The sequence below is a fragment of the Seriola aureovittata genome, chromosome 20 (assembly GCF_021018895.1).
Source record: "Seriola aureovittata isolate HTS-2021-v1 ecotype China chromosome 20, ASM2101889v1, whole genome shotgun sequence".
NCBI classification, from domain to species: Eukaryota; Metazoa; Chordata; class Actinopteri; order Carangiformes; family Carangidae; genus Seriola; species Seriola aureovittata.
The window spans coordinates 14,936,995-14,951,920 of NC_079383.1; the positions used below are offsets into that span (position 1 = coordinate 14,936,995).

Here is a 14,926-nt window from a genome sequence, read left to right on the forward strand (position 1 = left end):
CACACACACACACACTCTCCCCCTCTCTCCCTCTCTCACACACACACACACACTTGCAAATGCATGCACACACAGTAAACGGTTAAAATTATTTGTGCAGCTAAACGATTGAATCCAAACTGCACCAAATGCGTTACTGTGGTGGTGGTGGGGGGGAGTCTGTTTTAGTCTGCAGCAAATTATGATATTTTGGAGCACCCTATGTAAAAAAGAGAACCCATTAGTTTTCACACAGCACTCATGTTGAGATCAGCCTCAAACACTAATGAAAACCAATAACCTCCAACGCATTGCATTATTGTATTTTTCAATCCTTTAATATAGTACGAAATGTATCCAAACATTTTTTTGTAAACTAAATTTTACATACGAGCGCATTTCTCCATAAATACCGATCATTTCTAACATGTTACCGGTCCTTTACATGCGGATAAATATGGAAAATTGAGCTACTTACATGTAATAATACTTCCTTTCAGACAAAGCAATTGACAGAGATTTTATATTTATCACGTACATAAACAGATTGACACGGAATTTCAGGCTTTCACTACACGATTTATCGACATGACATTAAATAACAACAATGATACTGTGCTACTCAAACTGGACCTTGGACGAAAATGTTGCACTGAATAGGCTACAAAAGCACATTAATACTAAGAGTCGGTTAGGTCGACGTGTAGACTGTAGTAATACTGAATAATTCACATTTGGTACACAACTATAACATTCTTTTCAATGAAGTCTATTCATCGCAATATTCTTAGAACCATCTCATTTTTCCATATATCTAGGGACCACATTTTTCACAAATTCCCTTAAACTGTGATAGAACTATTTACAAAATAAAATATTACATTTTTTTTTCCAACTTGGTGAAATCCTTTATGTACAAAAATTCAGGCCTCTACCCGCAGATAGCATGCTTTTTTCTGAGCAGTCTCTCAGTAAAAATAAAGACTCAAAGAAATATTGAGGGGGGAAAAAGTTAAACTTGGTGGCGGTCCTCGCCTCCTTTAAGTCCATGCATTCTCTTTCACTGACATTATGACAGCCTCTCATTGATCGTTTGGGCCTCCCGTGTTTTCTCAGTCCATGTTTCACTGGCTGACTTTATAAAGTCTTTGATCCCAAGCAGTTTTTTTTTAAATTCTGCAGTCTCTTTTTCGCTTTCTTTTTTTTTTTTTGCAAAAATATTTACACGTACCATTCATTGAAATTTGACGACAGCGTGCTGTGGCTGGCTGTGTGGTGTACTGCTGAGGCTGCTGGTGATATGGAGCTGCTGCTCTGGTTCTCTGTGGACGGTGATACTATGGTGGGAGGTGTAGACGACTCGTACCCTGAACTGGCCGCTGGAGATGGCTGCGATCCTGGATTGGTGGATTCGTGGACCTGCAACAATGAGAAACATGCTGTAAGGAATCACGCTGCCAACGCTGCATTGCCTTTTGGTTTGTTATGGTGCAAATAGCAGACATAAGAAATGCATCAAAACAAATTAAGACTCCTAATTTGACTGTTTTGGACATCTGCAAAATTCTAAAAACAAAGCACACCCAAAACATGATTATTCTCATTAAGGTCTTAATCTGATTTATCGGTTGAAAGAAAAGAGAGAAAGAAAGTGTCAAGGCAAATTAACTTATGCTTCTCTATTTCTGAAAAAAGAAAAGAATAAAAGCTGCAACCTCTTATATTATTACACAATATAAATAAATTCCAGTCTACACATACACACAACTACAAATTCACAGCTTAAAGATGGAATATTATAATATTGTCAAAACAAGTGAGCACTGCAGGAAATAAAAGAATAACAATATAAAAGCCATCGGGTTTTACCTTCATGTGTTTTCGGAGGGAGCTGGGGTGTGTGTATGACTTGTCGCACATTTTGCAGAGATAGGGCTTGTCCGACGTGTGGACGTGCATGTGTTTCTTGCGGTCACTGCTGTTTGCAAATCGCCTGTCGCATCCTTCAAATTCACACTTAAAAGGCTTCTCGCCTGAATAAAGAAATAAAAAAAGAAAAGAAATTTAAAAAAAAAAGGAAAAAAAAGACAACGTTTAACACTGAGTAGATTTCAAAACTCCACATTACACATTCAAAGATTTTTAACGTGTAAAAAGAGACTGAGTTAATAATGAAGTCTGATAAAAAATAAGGCAGCCTTTTACCTTTAAATTTGTTGTTTTTTTTTAAATCACTGACAGACAGCAATAGTCTGCTTCCTTATAGGCTGTAAATTAATCTGACTTAACCCACTTAGACTAATGAATAAATTCAGTCAATAAGATTAAGATATGCTTTACAAATTACACTTTTCACAGAGAATAAGAAGAGTATAAAAAAAAGCCTATGAAATATTTTCTGTCGACACCTGCACTGAATCACATGCCAGTGAAGAGACTCCAGCTGCCTAATAAATAATAACCCGGATCGCATGCATATTTTGGATGGGATATTGTCAGCATGGATTTGGCAGGAAAAAAACGGCCAATCTGTGCGGTTCTTACCGGTGTGTGTCCTTTTGTGAATTTTTAGATTTTCCGAGCGTGCAAATACTTTGCCACAGCCGGGGAACGGACACGGAAAGGGCTTTTCTCCGGTGTGTACTCTGATATGATTTACAAGTTTGTATTTGGCTTTGAATGGCTTTCCTTCTCTGGAGCAGTCCTCCCAGAAGCAGACGTGGTTGGTCTGCTCCGGTCCCCCCACATGCTCCACCGTCAGATGGGTGACGAGCTCGTGCATCGTGCTAAAAGTTTTGTTGCACGACTTTTTGGGATTTGTCAGCTGCTCCGGCTCGATCCACTTGCAGATGAGCTCTTGTTTGATCGGCTGCCTCATGTACCGAAAGAAGGCCCCTGCTCCGTGGTGCGCGGCCATATTCATGTTCATGGGGCCATAGCCGTGCAGCTGGGTCGAAGCATAGTGGTCGGACCTTGGGCTCGTAACGTGGCCGTACTGGTCGGCCCGTCCGTACATGTCCCCCGAGAAGCCCAGCCGCATCTGGCTGTTGACCACGTTGGAAGAGGCATGGCTCGCCGCTTGCTCGTGGAGCCCTGGGAAGAGCAGGTGGCCCGCTGCATCTGAGTGTCCATGTGGCCCTGCGAAACTTCCAGAGGCGAACAAACTGTGCTGCGCCCCGGTGGCGTCCCCGAAACCCCGATTTCTGAAGAGAAAGTCCCTGGTGGAGTTGAAAGCCGCCGTGGAGTAAGAGCCAACGTGGGTCGGATGGTGATGGTGTCCCAGGGCGGCAGCTGCGTAGCCGGGCGCCTGGGAGGAAAACGCCGTCTGTCCGGAGCCAATATCGTGGGAGCTGTGGTTTATTTTGAAGGCGCCCATCCCATCCGCGAACGGATTTATCCCCAACGCCACTTCTCTCTCTGTGACTTCGCCTGTTGAGTGATGCCGTGAGGAGCCGAAAGTAGTGACTCCTATGGTGGGATACTGCGGTCCTGCGTCCAAGAGCATCTTCAGTCTAGACTCGCCGAGACGACTGAGAGCAGAAATCAAAAAATCACGCACAGATATTCTTCCTCCCCCTCTCTCTCTATCTCTTGGACCTCACTCGACTGAGCAAACTCTCAAATCCACCGATTTTCTGTTTACTTTTTTAAGACGCGAGGAATTCCCCTATACCGCTCATCCGATGCACACGCAAAATCATGTATGCATGCAATATTGTCTTTTGCGGTTTATCTTCCTGTGGCGCAACTTTCACCTCCTCAGTCAGGCGGTGAGCTCTAGACTGATAGTCGCAATCATTCCTGCAGATAAATGAATTGAAAAGACAACACAGTCCAGCCCTGATGAATGGGAGAGGAGGGGGGTAGTCATGTGGCCACGGAGCCGCGCGCTCATTGGCGGAGCACCTTTCCCCCCCAATAACATCCACTCACCAAATAACAATCCACGGTGCAGGGCCCACACTTCTATTGGCCTCTTTGCATCATCAATCCCAGATATTGTGAGATTGCTGACTGTGAATTTGGTTAAAAGGCTGAATAACAGCAAAACAAAAGTTGACAAACACAAGACAGCAACTGGCCTCGTAGGAAGTCAAAGCACGTTTTGCAGCCATATAGTGCACTGAGTTATAAAGCATCTACTATCTATCTATCTATCTATCTATCTATCTATCTATCTATCTATCTATCTATCTATCTATCTATCTATCTATCTATCTATCTATTTATCTATCTATCTATCTACCTATCTATCTATCTAGTGTCAGGTACAGGTATGGAGAACAGAGTTTAACGTGTTTTCCTGGGGAAGCCCTGAGGTTTGATATAAAGCCTGCCCACTGTCATCACTCTCTTTACACGCCTGTCATTCTCGTCGAGAGGGAATCCACGCAATGTTTGGTCGTCTGACTCTTGTGCGTGTTTTGTCGTTCTCTTCTTCCTCCCCTCCCTCGAACGCAATGTGTTTCTGCGTCCGCTGGAGCTCACACACCGGTGGAACATCTGTGCTTTAGATTTCCACATCACCATGCTCACCAGTAAGCCCACGTTCAAAAAAAAGAAAAAAAAAAAAAAGAAAGGTTACCTTGAAAATATATATAGGTCAGTATTTAACTTGGATGCACCAGTATGCCTAATGTATCCATCACGGTTTGGCTGTGCCTGTGCAACTTACTCATTTTTTGCAGGCCAGTGATGCATAGCCTGTGTGTAAAACGTTGTGGGTTGTCGAAGTTATCAAGTGGGATTTGCGGCGCTCTCTGCAGGAACCTCCGGCTGCTAGAGTTCAAAGCCACATGCACAGACGTGCCATGCGAACCATTAAAATATCTTCTTGGCTACTAGACTAGTTTCTACAAGACATTCTCCAAGTCAGTCTTGAGAGACCAAGGAAAGAGATGAAGTTTTGTTGTTCTCAACTTAACAAGTAGACCTACATCTTGATCCGACGTTTTTTTCTTTAGGTAGCCCACTGCTCTGATTTTACAAAATGTGGAGGGATCTTTCAACAGGTGGAGAACGGTAAGAATGACACATCATTGAAAAAGAGTCAGAACTGGAAGTCATAAAGTCAGACTTGCAACAACTGAGGCTAAATTGGAACCTGTGCGCCAAGAACAGAGTTGCTGGTATTATACACAAGTTTGAAAGCGCATTTAAAGTTTCTTTTGTGCCTCAAAGCGACTGTAACATGTTTAATTCCAGTGCGTAAAAGATGCGTCCTAATTAAGAGGCCAATAACCGTTTAGAGTCATGATCCTAATGTGTTGCAGTCATAACCTAATGTAGAATTTAAAATGGCTACCAGGAGCTATTTAGGATTTACTGTGAAAGAAACGAAGCCAAAGCAACAAAAAAAAAAAACAGCGTTTTATGAGACCTCTCTGCAATATTCAGCTTTTTTGTTTAGGAGCTTAAAGTCCCCCTGCTTACTTGTCTCCAAGAGTGAGTACATGCACAACTTGGACCAGAAATAGCACTTCAAAGTTTTGCATTACGCTGGCGCTGTGATGCCTCTGAAGGCTACAGCTGTGAGCCTCATGAACCCCATGCGTAAAGGCCATTTAATAAACATCTTTTGGATCCGTCATGTCTCAAAATATTGACTCAATTTCTAACGTGCTGGATATGACGCTGTCAGCAAAGATTTTGACAAGTCAATCCAGAGAAATAACCGAGAAGGAAATACTTTTTAAAGCTATTTTCAAAAACAAAAAAAAACATTAAACAAGTGACTGGGTGTCCTTTTATTCAGCATATTCAGTTTATTACTTTGGTGTAGTTACTAAACCTGAAAACGACACAGTCAGTTGTCATAAAACCCAAGTTCATATTATGTGCAGCTGATTTTCTTACCGATGATTTGTAAGGCGTTTAAACACCGACGAGCGACTGGGATAATAAATGTAGGTTGTAGTCTTACAACCGCAGAAGTCAAATAATTTATTAAACACTTACCACAGTGATCAGCACTGTATGTGACCTTCTGTAAGGTCACTTCCCGCAGTTATTTATTTTATTATTTTGTCTGCAACTACAAAGATTAAACGTTCAAACCAAACATTTAAAAAAAAAAAAAAAAGATCTGAAGCGTTGGCATCACAGTTTGGTTTCAACACATAAGACAACTCATAACATTTAAAAAAAAAATAAAGCAATAGCTGTTAATCAGAAGAATATTTCAAGGGAAAGACTAGAAAAATATTTGAAATTACCTAGTTGTGACACACAAGCATATTAGTTAAAATTTCGGTCAAGCATGTTTGTTCCAGAGACTGTGTCCACCGTGCTGAGGACGGGGCTATATTCCATGTACAGTAGCATCCAAACATCACTCAACATTTTAATGACAACACACCGAATTTTTTCCAAATGGTCCCGTTTTGTCGGCTGATGGTTTAAAAAGACAATGTCCATGAAAAATAAAAAAGCATGAGTGAGAGGTGGATGATTTAGAAAACGCTACCGCCTTTTGTTGTAATCCACAACTGTTTACCTCCTCAGCATTCAAACAACAGCAATAAAAAAGAATCGCTAGGATAAAGTTTTATACTCTGTAGGATAAGATTGTAGTAACCGATACTTACAGTACACACGTTTTATTTTCAACTTATGTCTGCAACGGCACCACCTCCTGTGACCCTCATGTGCTGCCGTCCTGGGTCTAAAAGCAAAATTACCCCGGATCATAACAACAGGTCCCGTCCATTACATTTTTTTTTTTCCTCGGGACAATGGCCGCAGCTCTCCCTATTCACACTCACTACACACACGGATCCCACCGAGCAGAGCACGGAGTCGACACTGTAGTACGCGCTGAGGGGCGTAAACTGCTGGATATGTAAATATGGGTATTTATCAAAGCGCATATTAATGATATGTACTCCGGACTATTTTAAACTCCCACGTGGAGTTTTCCTTTGCTTAAGTTGACAAGTTTGTCCGCTCACGCCGATCTTTAGCGTGCGTAAAGTTGTGCGTAATTTGTGCGTAAAGTTGTCCTTCATACGTTGCAGGGCAAAATGAAGATATCACTGCATTATTTATGATCCTTACAACTTTTATAGTGACAATATACATACTCTTTCGAGGCAGTTTGTTTTGTAATCGCATAATCAAAGTGGGAAATTGCTGTTTCATAGCCGCGCAGCCTTTGTTCACTGCAACAAAAGAAAGACGACTGTATATCTGGATCAACTTTTTTAGGACTTTTATCGTACAATAACCTTTGCATAACAACTATTTTTCTCAAGCGTTGCCAGAGGCACTGCGCATGCGTGCTGGCTGCGTGCTGTCACTAAGACATTTTTCTTCACGTTGGAAACTGTCACTGGTGACGTCAATCACCGAGCTCTGACCAATTAGAGCGCAGGGTGATTGTTTAGCTCCACGGGCTGCTCGCCTACCATGAATCTCTATTCAGTATCAAAGCGTCCTGCTGCTGCCTCTCAACCGAATGGGATTCCATGTAGTCTGCAGATAGACTTAACTTTATAAAGTTTTTTTTTTTTTATTTTTCATTGCGATTAAAATATATTTGTCATCATCATTATTATTTTGCCTGCTGTCAAGTTATTCTAAAATTAGGAAGTAATGAGCGTGGATGCATTGGGAAGCCCCGTGATGGACCCTACGTTTTCCAAACGGAACACGGCGCTGAGATTAGTTGACTTGGCAGGGGCTCACCACCATCACCATCATCACCACCATACCCCTCAGAGCGTGACAGGCTTCCCGGGGTTCAGCAGCCATCCACACTCAATGGCTCACTCGCACCCTGGGGAGATTACTGCGGAACCCCGCCTGGGGCCGAGTCCATTCGGGCCAGAACACATGGGGCACTCCGCGGCCCTCAAAATCAGCCCAGCCCATCATTATCCCCACCACCATCACCACCACCACAATCATCACATGGCAGGCCACAGTGAAGTGGTCTCCAGTCAAACGGGAGCTTTTGGCCCGGTTCAGGCGACATCGGTCCCCTATTCCATGTCTCACACGGCCCAGGCTTTATCCGCAGGTAGGGATTTCCTCATCCGGAGAGATCTGACAGCTCAAGCCATGCCAGTACTGACTGACCAGACTGCTGGTTCAGCCTCTCACCACGGAATGTTTGTCTCAACAACAGGTAGCTATCCCGGACACTATGGTCATCACCCTGACGCTGGGAACCATACCCTCTTCTCCGGACTCCATCACGACCAGCCTTCAAGCGGATCACCGGGTGGCCAAGCGTTGAATGGACAAATAAGGTTAGGACTACCTGGAGAAATGTATGTTAGGTCTGATCACTTGAGTCAAGTGGCAAGCTCCAGGGCTGATCCGTTCTCCGCCTCGCCTTTGCATGGCTACGGTGGTCTGAATCTGAACATGAATCTTAGCGCTCACCACCACCACGGAGCCGGGGCTTTTTTCCGCTACATGAGGCAGCCGATAAAGCAAGAGCTGATTTGCAAGTGGCTGGAGCCGGAGCACTCGCCGAAGAAACTTTGCTCCAAAACTTACAGCACCATGCACGAACTCGTAACGCATGTGACGGTGGAGCACGTTGGAGGACCAGAGCAGGCGAACCATATATGTTTTTGGGAAGAGTGTCCGAGGGAAGGCAAACCATTTAAAGCCAAGTACAAACTTGTAAATCACATTCGAGTTCACACCGGGGAGAAACCGTTTCCATGCCCGTTCCCTGGCTGTGGGAAAGTGTTTGCAAGATCCGAGAACCTTAAGATTCACAAAAGGACGCACACAGGTCAGTAGGTGTATATTCATAGAACGAAATGTTGTAGAAATGTTGAAATTGCAGCATGTTGTATGAACCAAATTTATAAAGTCGCATGCTGAAATTCAGCTATAAGCTTTGCATAAGTATCCAGAGCGACGTAAGCGATGTTTCTTCTAATTCTCAACTTCCTTTTTTTTTGGTTAGTTTTAATTTGATTTCCCTTTGGTTTCACGCATTTCAAATATCCTCTGATGAGCCAGGGCAATTAATCAATCTGTGCTGCTGAGACATCAGGACGCAACAGCTACTGGCCACCTGTTTGTTATGAGTTGCACCAGTGCTCGCAAGTTTCACAAAGGTTTGAGCTTTGGGGATTATGGTACAGCTCACTCAGGCGTTTGACGGTTCAACCTCTTGTTTACACCACAGCACAAAGACTGAGGCCCACGTCAGGTCTTGTCCAAGTAGCTTAGTGCATGCCAGACATGACTGGCAGGAAAAGTTGGAGAGGTGCATCTTCACATACAGTAACTGATATGATGATGTGGTGATGATGATGTTATTATCTCTTTTTTGTTTTCAGCTACTTGTTGCTGTCATTATTCGCTGCATGTCCCTCTATTTTATCATGTAGTAGCTGCAATAATCATAATAATAATAATAATAATAATAGTTGCATTCACTGCCTTGCTGCATTTAAAGCTACCAGGAAGGGAGTAGCTTTATTTTACTTACGTGTTAGAGTATTTGTATTAACTTTATTTTCCAAGGAGGTGTTTGACTTCGTGCATGGTCAAATAAAAAAAACATGCTTTTGGAGTCATCAGCACGTTATAGCCTTTAGCCAATTCAACAAGTTGACAAGAGCAGACGGCTAAAATAATTCACCAACAGGTTGGCAGAGCTGACTGCACCTATCCTGACTGACGTGTGCACAATGCAGCTGGAGTCAGCAGCTGATTTAACTTTTAAAAAACATATAATGGCACAATATGGCTGCTCGCCTCTGTGACCCAGTGACGTGCTGTGGAGCTGGAGAGGGGGGGGGGGAATAAAGGCCTCGAAATGTCGAGTCAGACTTGTAAATTAATACAATGACTGCGTTCCCTCTTTCGGTGGCTGCATGGCACTCCCCCCTTTGCTCCATTTCTGCACCCTATGTATTATTCATATAATTTGCTCACATTACCTAAGTACAAATCTGTTAAATTATTTCTGTGTGTTGACTCCCAAGGGGCCTGGTCTTTGGTATCATGTTTAAAACCTATCCGAAAGTGTGGTTATGACTGGGGCTGCCCCTGGGGTCTGTTCCTCGACGGTTTCTTGTACTACACTAATATCCTTGATTGGCTCTCTCAACCCAACAGCTGAAGGTCAAATTGATATTCAACCCGCAAGTGTAATTAGACAGAGGCAATTACATATTCTCAAAAGCTTTAATCGGAGGAGAAAAATCAGCAGTGGATGATTTCCGTGTAATTTATTCAGATTGTCTTTTTTTTTTTTTTTTTTGCCTTGTCATAATCAGGTAGAAATACTCGTTATTAAGACACAAAATCAGACCCAGTCCATAACCATTTGCTGGATCCAAATAGCAGACAGGCTGCGTTAGCACACAGTAGGTGAAGCCTGGCTGTGGCAATACTTTCATTTATCATTATTTTCAGTTGGTTTTAGGCCTGCTATGTCTGTGCTCATAGCTTGTCTGTTTTGACGTATGTCTTGATGCATGCAGGCGCCAGGTATAGACCCAGGACAGTGGGGGTTCAGCCCTCCTGTTTGCACCAGACTGAGACTCATGTCACACTTACTTTTTTTTTTTTTTTTTAAAGGAAGAGTGCAACCACAGTCAGGATATAAAAGTGTGTTTGCTGTAAATACACAACACACTTTTATTTTTTTTTTCAAAATTACATTTTAAAATTTATCAAAAAAAAAAAAAGTCGTGAAAGTGGCTGTAAATGTAGCTGCTTTTTATTTTTGAATTTTGTGATTTTTAGTTTTTGGTCGCAGGTACTTGTTGCTAAAGTTTATTCAAAGCACGTGTTGGTCATAAAGTCAGCTCAGCCACAGTTAGTGGTTTTAAACATTAGACATTCCTCTCAAACACTATCAAACTGCTATAACATGCAAATGAATAACTACATAAGGTGATGCTGTGTGATGAACACCAAACATCCACGTGTGTAAATCTTCACTTTACTGATTCATGTTTCATTGTGTCACCGTCACTGTTAACAGGTGAGAAGCCCTTCAAATGTGAGTTTGACGGCTGCGACAGACGCTTCGCCAACAGCAGTGACCGGAAAAAGCACTCCCACGTCCACACCAGCGATAAGCCCTACAACTGCAAAGTGAGAGGCTGCGATAAGTCCTACACACACCCCAGCTCCCTGAGGAAACACATGAAGGTGCACTGTAAGTCCCCCCCGCCCAGTTCAGGCTACGAGTCGTCCACCCCGTCCCTGGTCTCCCCCTCCTCAGACTTGGGCCGGGAGCCAGGGGGCTCCTCGGTGCTGTCGGAGCCGGTGGGAGCCTCCCAGCCCGCGAATTTAAGTGAATGGTACGTGTGCCACAGTTCAGGTGCCAGCGGCGCCCAGACACCACCCAGCGAGCCCTCCACACCCGACCCCACAGACGAGCCACCTTACAGAAACCCAGAGCCGAGGGACGCGTTTTAACCCAATTGGACTCACACACGGCGACAGAAGTGACAGAACACATTTTCAGAAGCTTAACTATTAAAAATAGTCTGGCTTTGGTGCCTCCTATTTGCCTGTGAAGGTCCACTGGTCCCCCACTTTTTTTTTTTTTTTTTTGGATGAGCCACCAAACAGACGCGTTATAACCACATTGGAAGGAAAGAGTGCAAACCCTTAAAGACGTGCTAACTTCCAGGCACGATAAAAGAATATATTTTCAAACCTCAGCTATTCAAAATGGTTGGCTCAGTGCCTGTACGCCCTGACGGCCCACTGGTCCACTTGTGGAGAGAGTCGTGTAAATCCGTTAGACTATGTGGTACATTATTGTAGGCTAGGCATGTTGGTGTAAAATTATTTTGTAAATTCCAGTTTTGACTTCAATATGTTTTTATTTATTTTTCAATCTGATATTGAAGGATTTTTGTATTATCGAACCAAAGTGCATGTTTCAATTAGGGCATAAATGTACATTTGTAAATTTTGTAAGTTTCGATGTGTTGATGTTGATAGTTTTGGAGGGATCTGTCTTTGAGCAGCTTCTTGTTGATAACTGCAGTTATTTGTACAAAACATTTTATGTTTACATCACCCCCCCCCCCCCACCCCCACCCCATTTGTGCAGAAGGTCAACAATTGAACTGTTTCATACGCCTGCAGTATTTGCTATACAACCGTGAAATTCTCAATGTTTTATCAAAGTGGGCATTTTGTGATTTTTGTATCATTGTCGTCAATTTTTTTTTTTTTTCATTTTTGAATATTTGAACTCGCGCCACTCAAAATGCGTACCGAATTGCCTTGTAATTTGTGAGTATTTTGAATAAATCTTGTATGACAAAAGTGAAATCGCTGCTGAGCCAGTGAGGTTTATGAAATTTAAGTATCTTCAGGGGAATATGTGTAACATTTATTTTATGACACTAAACAGGTGTTTAAAAAAATATATTTTCCGTAAAAAAAAAAAAAAAAACTGTTGCTTCCTTACACGCAGCTTGTTTGTAAAGTCCAGTAGCTAAAAACATGTCCAAGTCTGCTTTTCAGATGCAGAGAAAACTGCTAAAATTCTAAGAAATAAAATTTAATGAAAGGTCTTTTCTAGAACATTTAAAGTTTTATTTCCCAAAGTGTTTCTTGGTTAAAAAAAAAAAAAGAAAAAAGAAAGAAAGGAAAAAAAAAAAAAGGAGGACTTAAATTGTGCTCCACTTGTGTTAAGTCTTACTTTCTCAGCTGAGCTGTGGTTTGATGCAGACGTGGGCAGAGTTTGATGAAAGGCTACAATATTCTGATCCAGACTTCAAAGAGCATTTCGTACAAAGAGCCATTTTTTCACGACGGTGAATCCTCATGGTGAATTAAGATTTCTATAGCAATAGCCAAGTCAAACTCAAATGATATGGGGCCAAGTCCGTGGACTCAAAAGCCCGCTCTAAAGAATGTAATATTTGCTTCCCATGGGGTCGGAAACGGTAATCTATGTCCTTTATATTGCAGACTGGGGCAGTATAAAGAAGAAAAATATATTCTTTTGCTCTGGGCCTACTTTACGACAATCAAAGGAGAAGCCGCTAAAACGCAGTTGTCCCACACCATAATAGACTTGCACTGCAAGAGGAGCGAGCTACTCAATGGGTAAATTTTAACCAGAATCATATTTTAGCCTCAATACATGAGATATAAAAAACTATAAGAGCTTGGCTGCCTGTAAAGATAAGTGCAAATTTCAACAACAGATGTATAAATTAATTATTTCAGCTTTAAACAGACATATCATTTTTTTAGTAGTGTATATAAAACGAAACTTGTGAATTAAAAAAAAAAAAAAAAAAAAACTGCAGAGCTGTGTTGTCCTGGGAAAAGTTTTGGCTGAGGGTTAAATTTTTACACCGGTCTGGACTGAGGCAGAAGTGGGTGGAAACAAGAAACGCTAGAACACCTCTGATACGTTTCTAGAGTTTGGTTAAGTGCGTGACAGTTTGCTCTGTAGAGGAGGCAAAGAATAAACACTAAACCAATCAAATAGAAGAAGAAGAAGAGGATGATGACGATGATGATGCCTCTTTTGGCACCAGCTCTTGTGCATAGAGGAGAAAAAAGAAAGGAAGGAAGAAAAAAAAACAAGATAAACAAGATAGTTGGATCTCAATTGAAAGTGGGAGTCTTTGAAGTGGAAGTTAATATCAGAGGGATTCTTCTAGGTCGTCTGAACAACGTTGATGACACGGAAAGCCTTTTGTCACCGATTTGTTGGGCTCCTCTCTATTGGGCCGTCTAAAGCTTTTAGTTCCAGCCGTCAAAATGGACAAGACCTAACTGAGTCGCGTAAAAACATTTTCCATTCAGCGCTGAAAGTGAAGGAGAGGCAACATTTAAAAAGGCTTGTTTCGTTAGAGAAAGAAAGGGAGGGAGAAAGTTAAAACAGAAGGTCCGCGAGTCAATTAGGTATGGCACACTCTGCGTTTTTTAGCCAAAGTATTTCTGAATTTGATCGTTACTGCAGGCGGAGATCAAAGACAAAATAAAATGGCCTTGAATTAATTTGGAGGCCACAAAAAAGAAAACTAAAATTATACACCAGCGCTGCAGAACTGTGTGCACGTCTGCTCTGCACTAGTTCAGTGACCTTTACGCCTAATAATTTATGACTTTGACCAAATCTAAACATTCTGTCTTCAGCCAGAAATTGAGCTGGTAGGAATAGGACTGGAAGGGTTTGGATGCATCCAAAGACTTTGCATAAAGTTGAAGCACAGCAGAGATAAAACATGACGACTGTTTGCTTTATTGTAAAAGTGAAATTCCCGGCGTGCAGACACTGGATACCACAGGCAGTTAGAACTGGAAGAGAGGAGCTTTTAACAACTGATCCCGTTGGGTTCACTCATCGGGGCTTCCCACCTTCAGCTGAGTGACAACCTCTGATCTGATATCAGCTATGGGGTCAAGAATCAAGAGCAGGTGTGTGTGCGCGTGTATGTGTATGGGAGGGGGGGGGGGTGCGTGTGTGTATGAGAGAGAGGGAGAGAGAAAGAGAGAGAGATAAAGATAGAGAGAGAAAGATAGAGAGAGAGAGAGAGAGGAGGAGGAGAGTGCCTCCACTTGAGCAGCAACACTGCACGGATGCCAGTCCACTCCAAGAAACAAAACAGGAAACTGATGGCGGCGTTGCAGTTGCACAGGAAATACATAACCACATTAATTACAGAATAGATGGTTAAAAAAAAAAAAAAAAAAAACTAAAAGGAAAAAGAAGGGGGGAGGTTTTGAGCTGCCAAAGCGCAACAAAAAAGAAAATGAATCCATTTCATTTCTTGCAAGGCCCTCTCACCACCACCGCTGCATCCTAAGGCTCATTTGAGTGTGAAATATCATTTCTTTGTAAAATAATGGAGGCGGTAATCCTACTTCCGGAAACTGTCCGGCATTATTGAACAAAGCCCTTTTAATAGGGGGATTAGCAGTCTAGGAGTAAAAGCTTCACTCACCCTCCCTCCACACCACCCTCATCACAACCTCCCCCCCC

General features: G+C 42.4%; 2 protein-coding genes across 3 annotated transcripts; one reads left to right on the plus strand and one right to left on the minus strand.

The window, feature by feature from the left end:
* Positions 1–295: 295 nt before the first annotated feature.
* zic1 (zic family member 1 (odd-paired homolog, Drosophila)) lies at positions 296–3,786 on the minus strand. Its single transcript, XM_056364194.1, has 3 exons — positions 2,524–3,786; positions 1,849–2,012; positions 296–1,398 (listed from the first exon to the last, which is right to left on the minus strand). The coding sequence occupies exons 1-3, from the start codon at positions 3,482–3,484 to the stop codon at positions 1,201–1,203; spliced, it is 1,323 nt and encodes a 440-aa protein (XP_056220169.1). The 5' UTR covers positions 3,485–3,786; the 3' UTR covers positions 296–1,200.
* Positions 3,787–6,566: 2,780 nt separating this feature from the next.
* zic4 (zic family member 4) lies at positions 6,567–13,235 on the plus strand. Of its 2 annotated transcripts, XM_056364193.1 has the most exons (3): positions 6,567–7,999; positions 8,108–8,728; positions 10,943–13,235. In XM_056364193.1, exons 1-3 carry the CDS (start codon positions 7,573–7,575, stop codon positions 11,380–11,382), a joined length of 1,488 nt encoding a protein of 495 aa, XP_056220168.1. In that variant the 5' UTR covers positions 6,567–7,572; the 3' UTR covers positions 11,383–13,235. The 2 variants fall into 2 exon arrangements, with proteins under 2 accessions (XP_056220168.1, XP_056220167.1); XM_056364192.1 differs by having other exon boundaries at positions 6,567–8,728.
* The last annotated feature ends 1,691 nt before the right edge of the window (positions 13,236–14,926 follow it).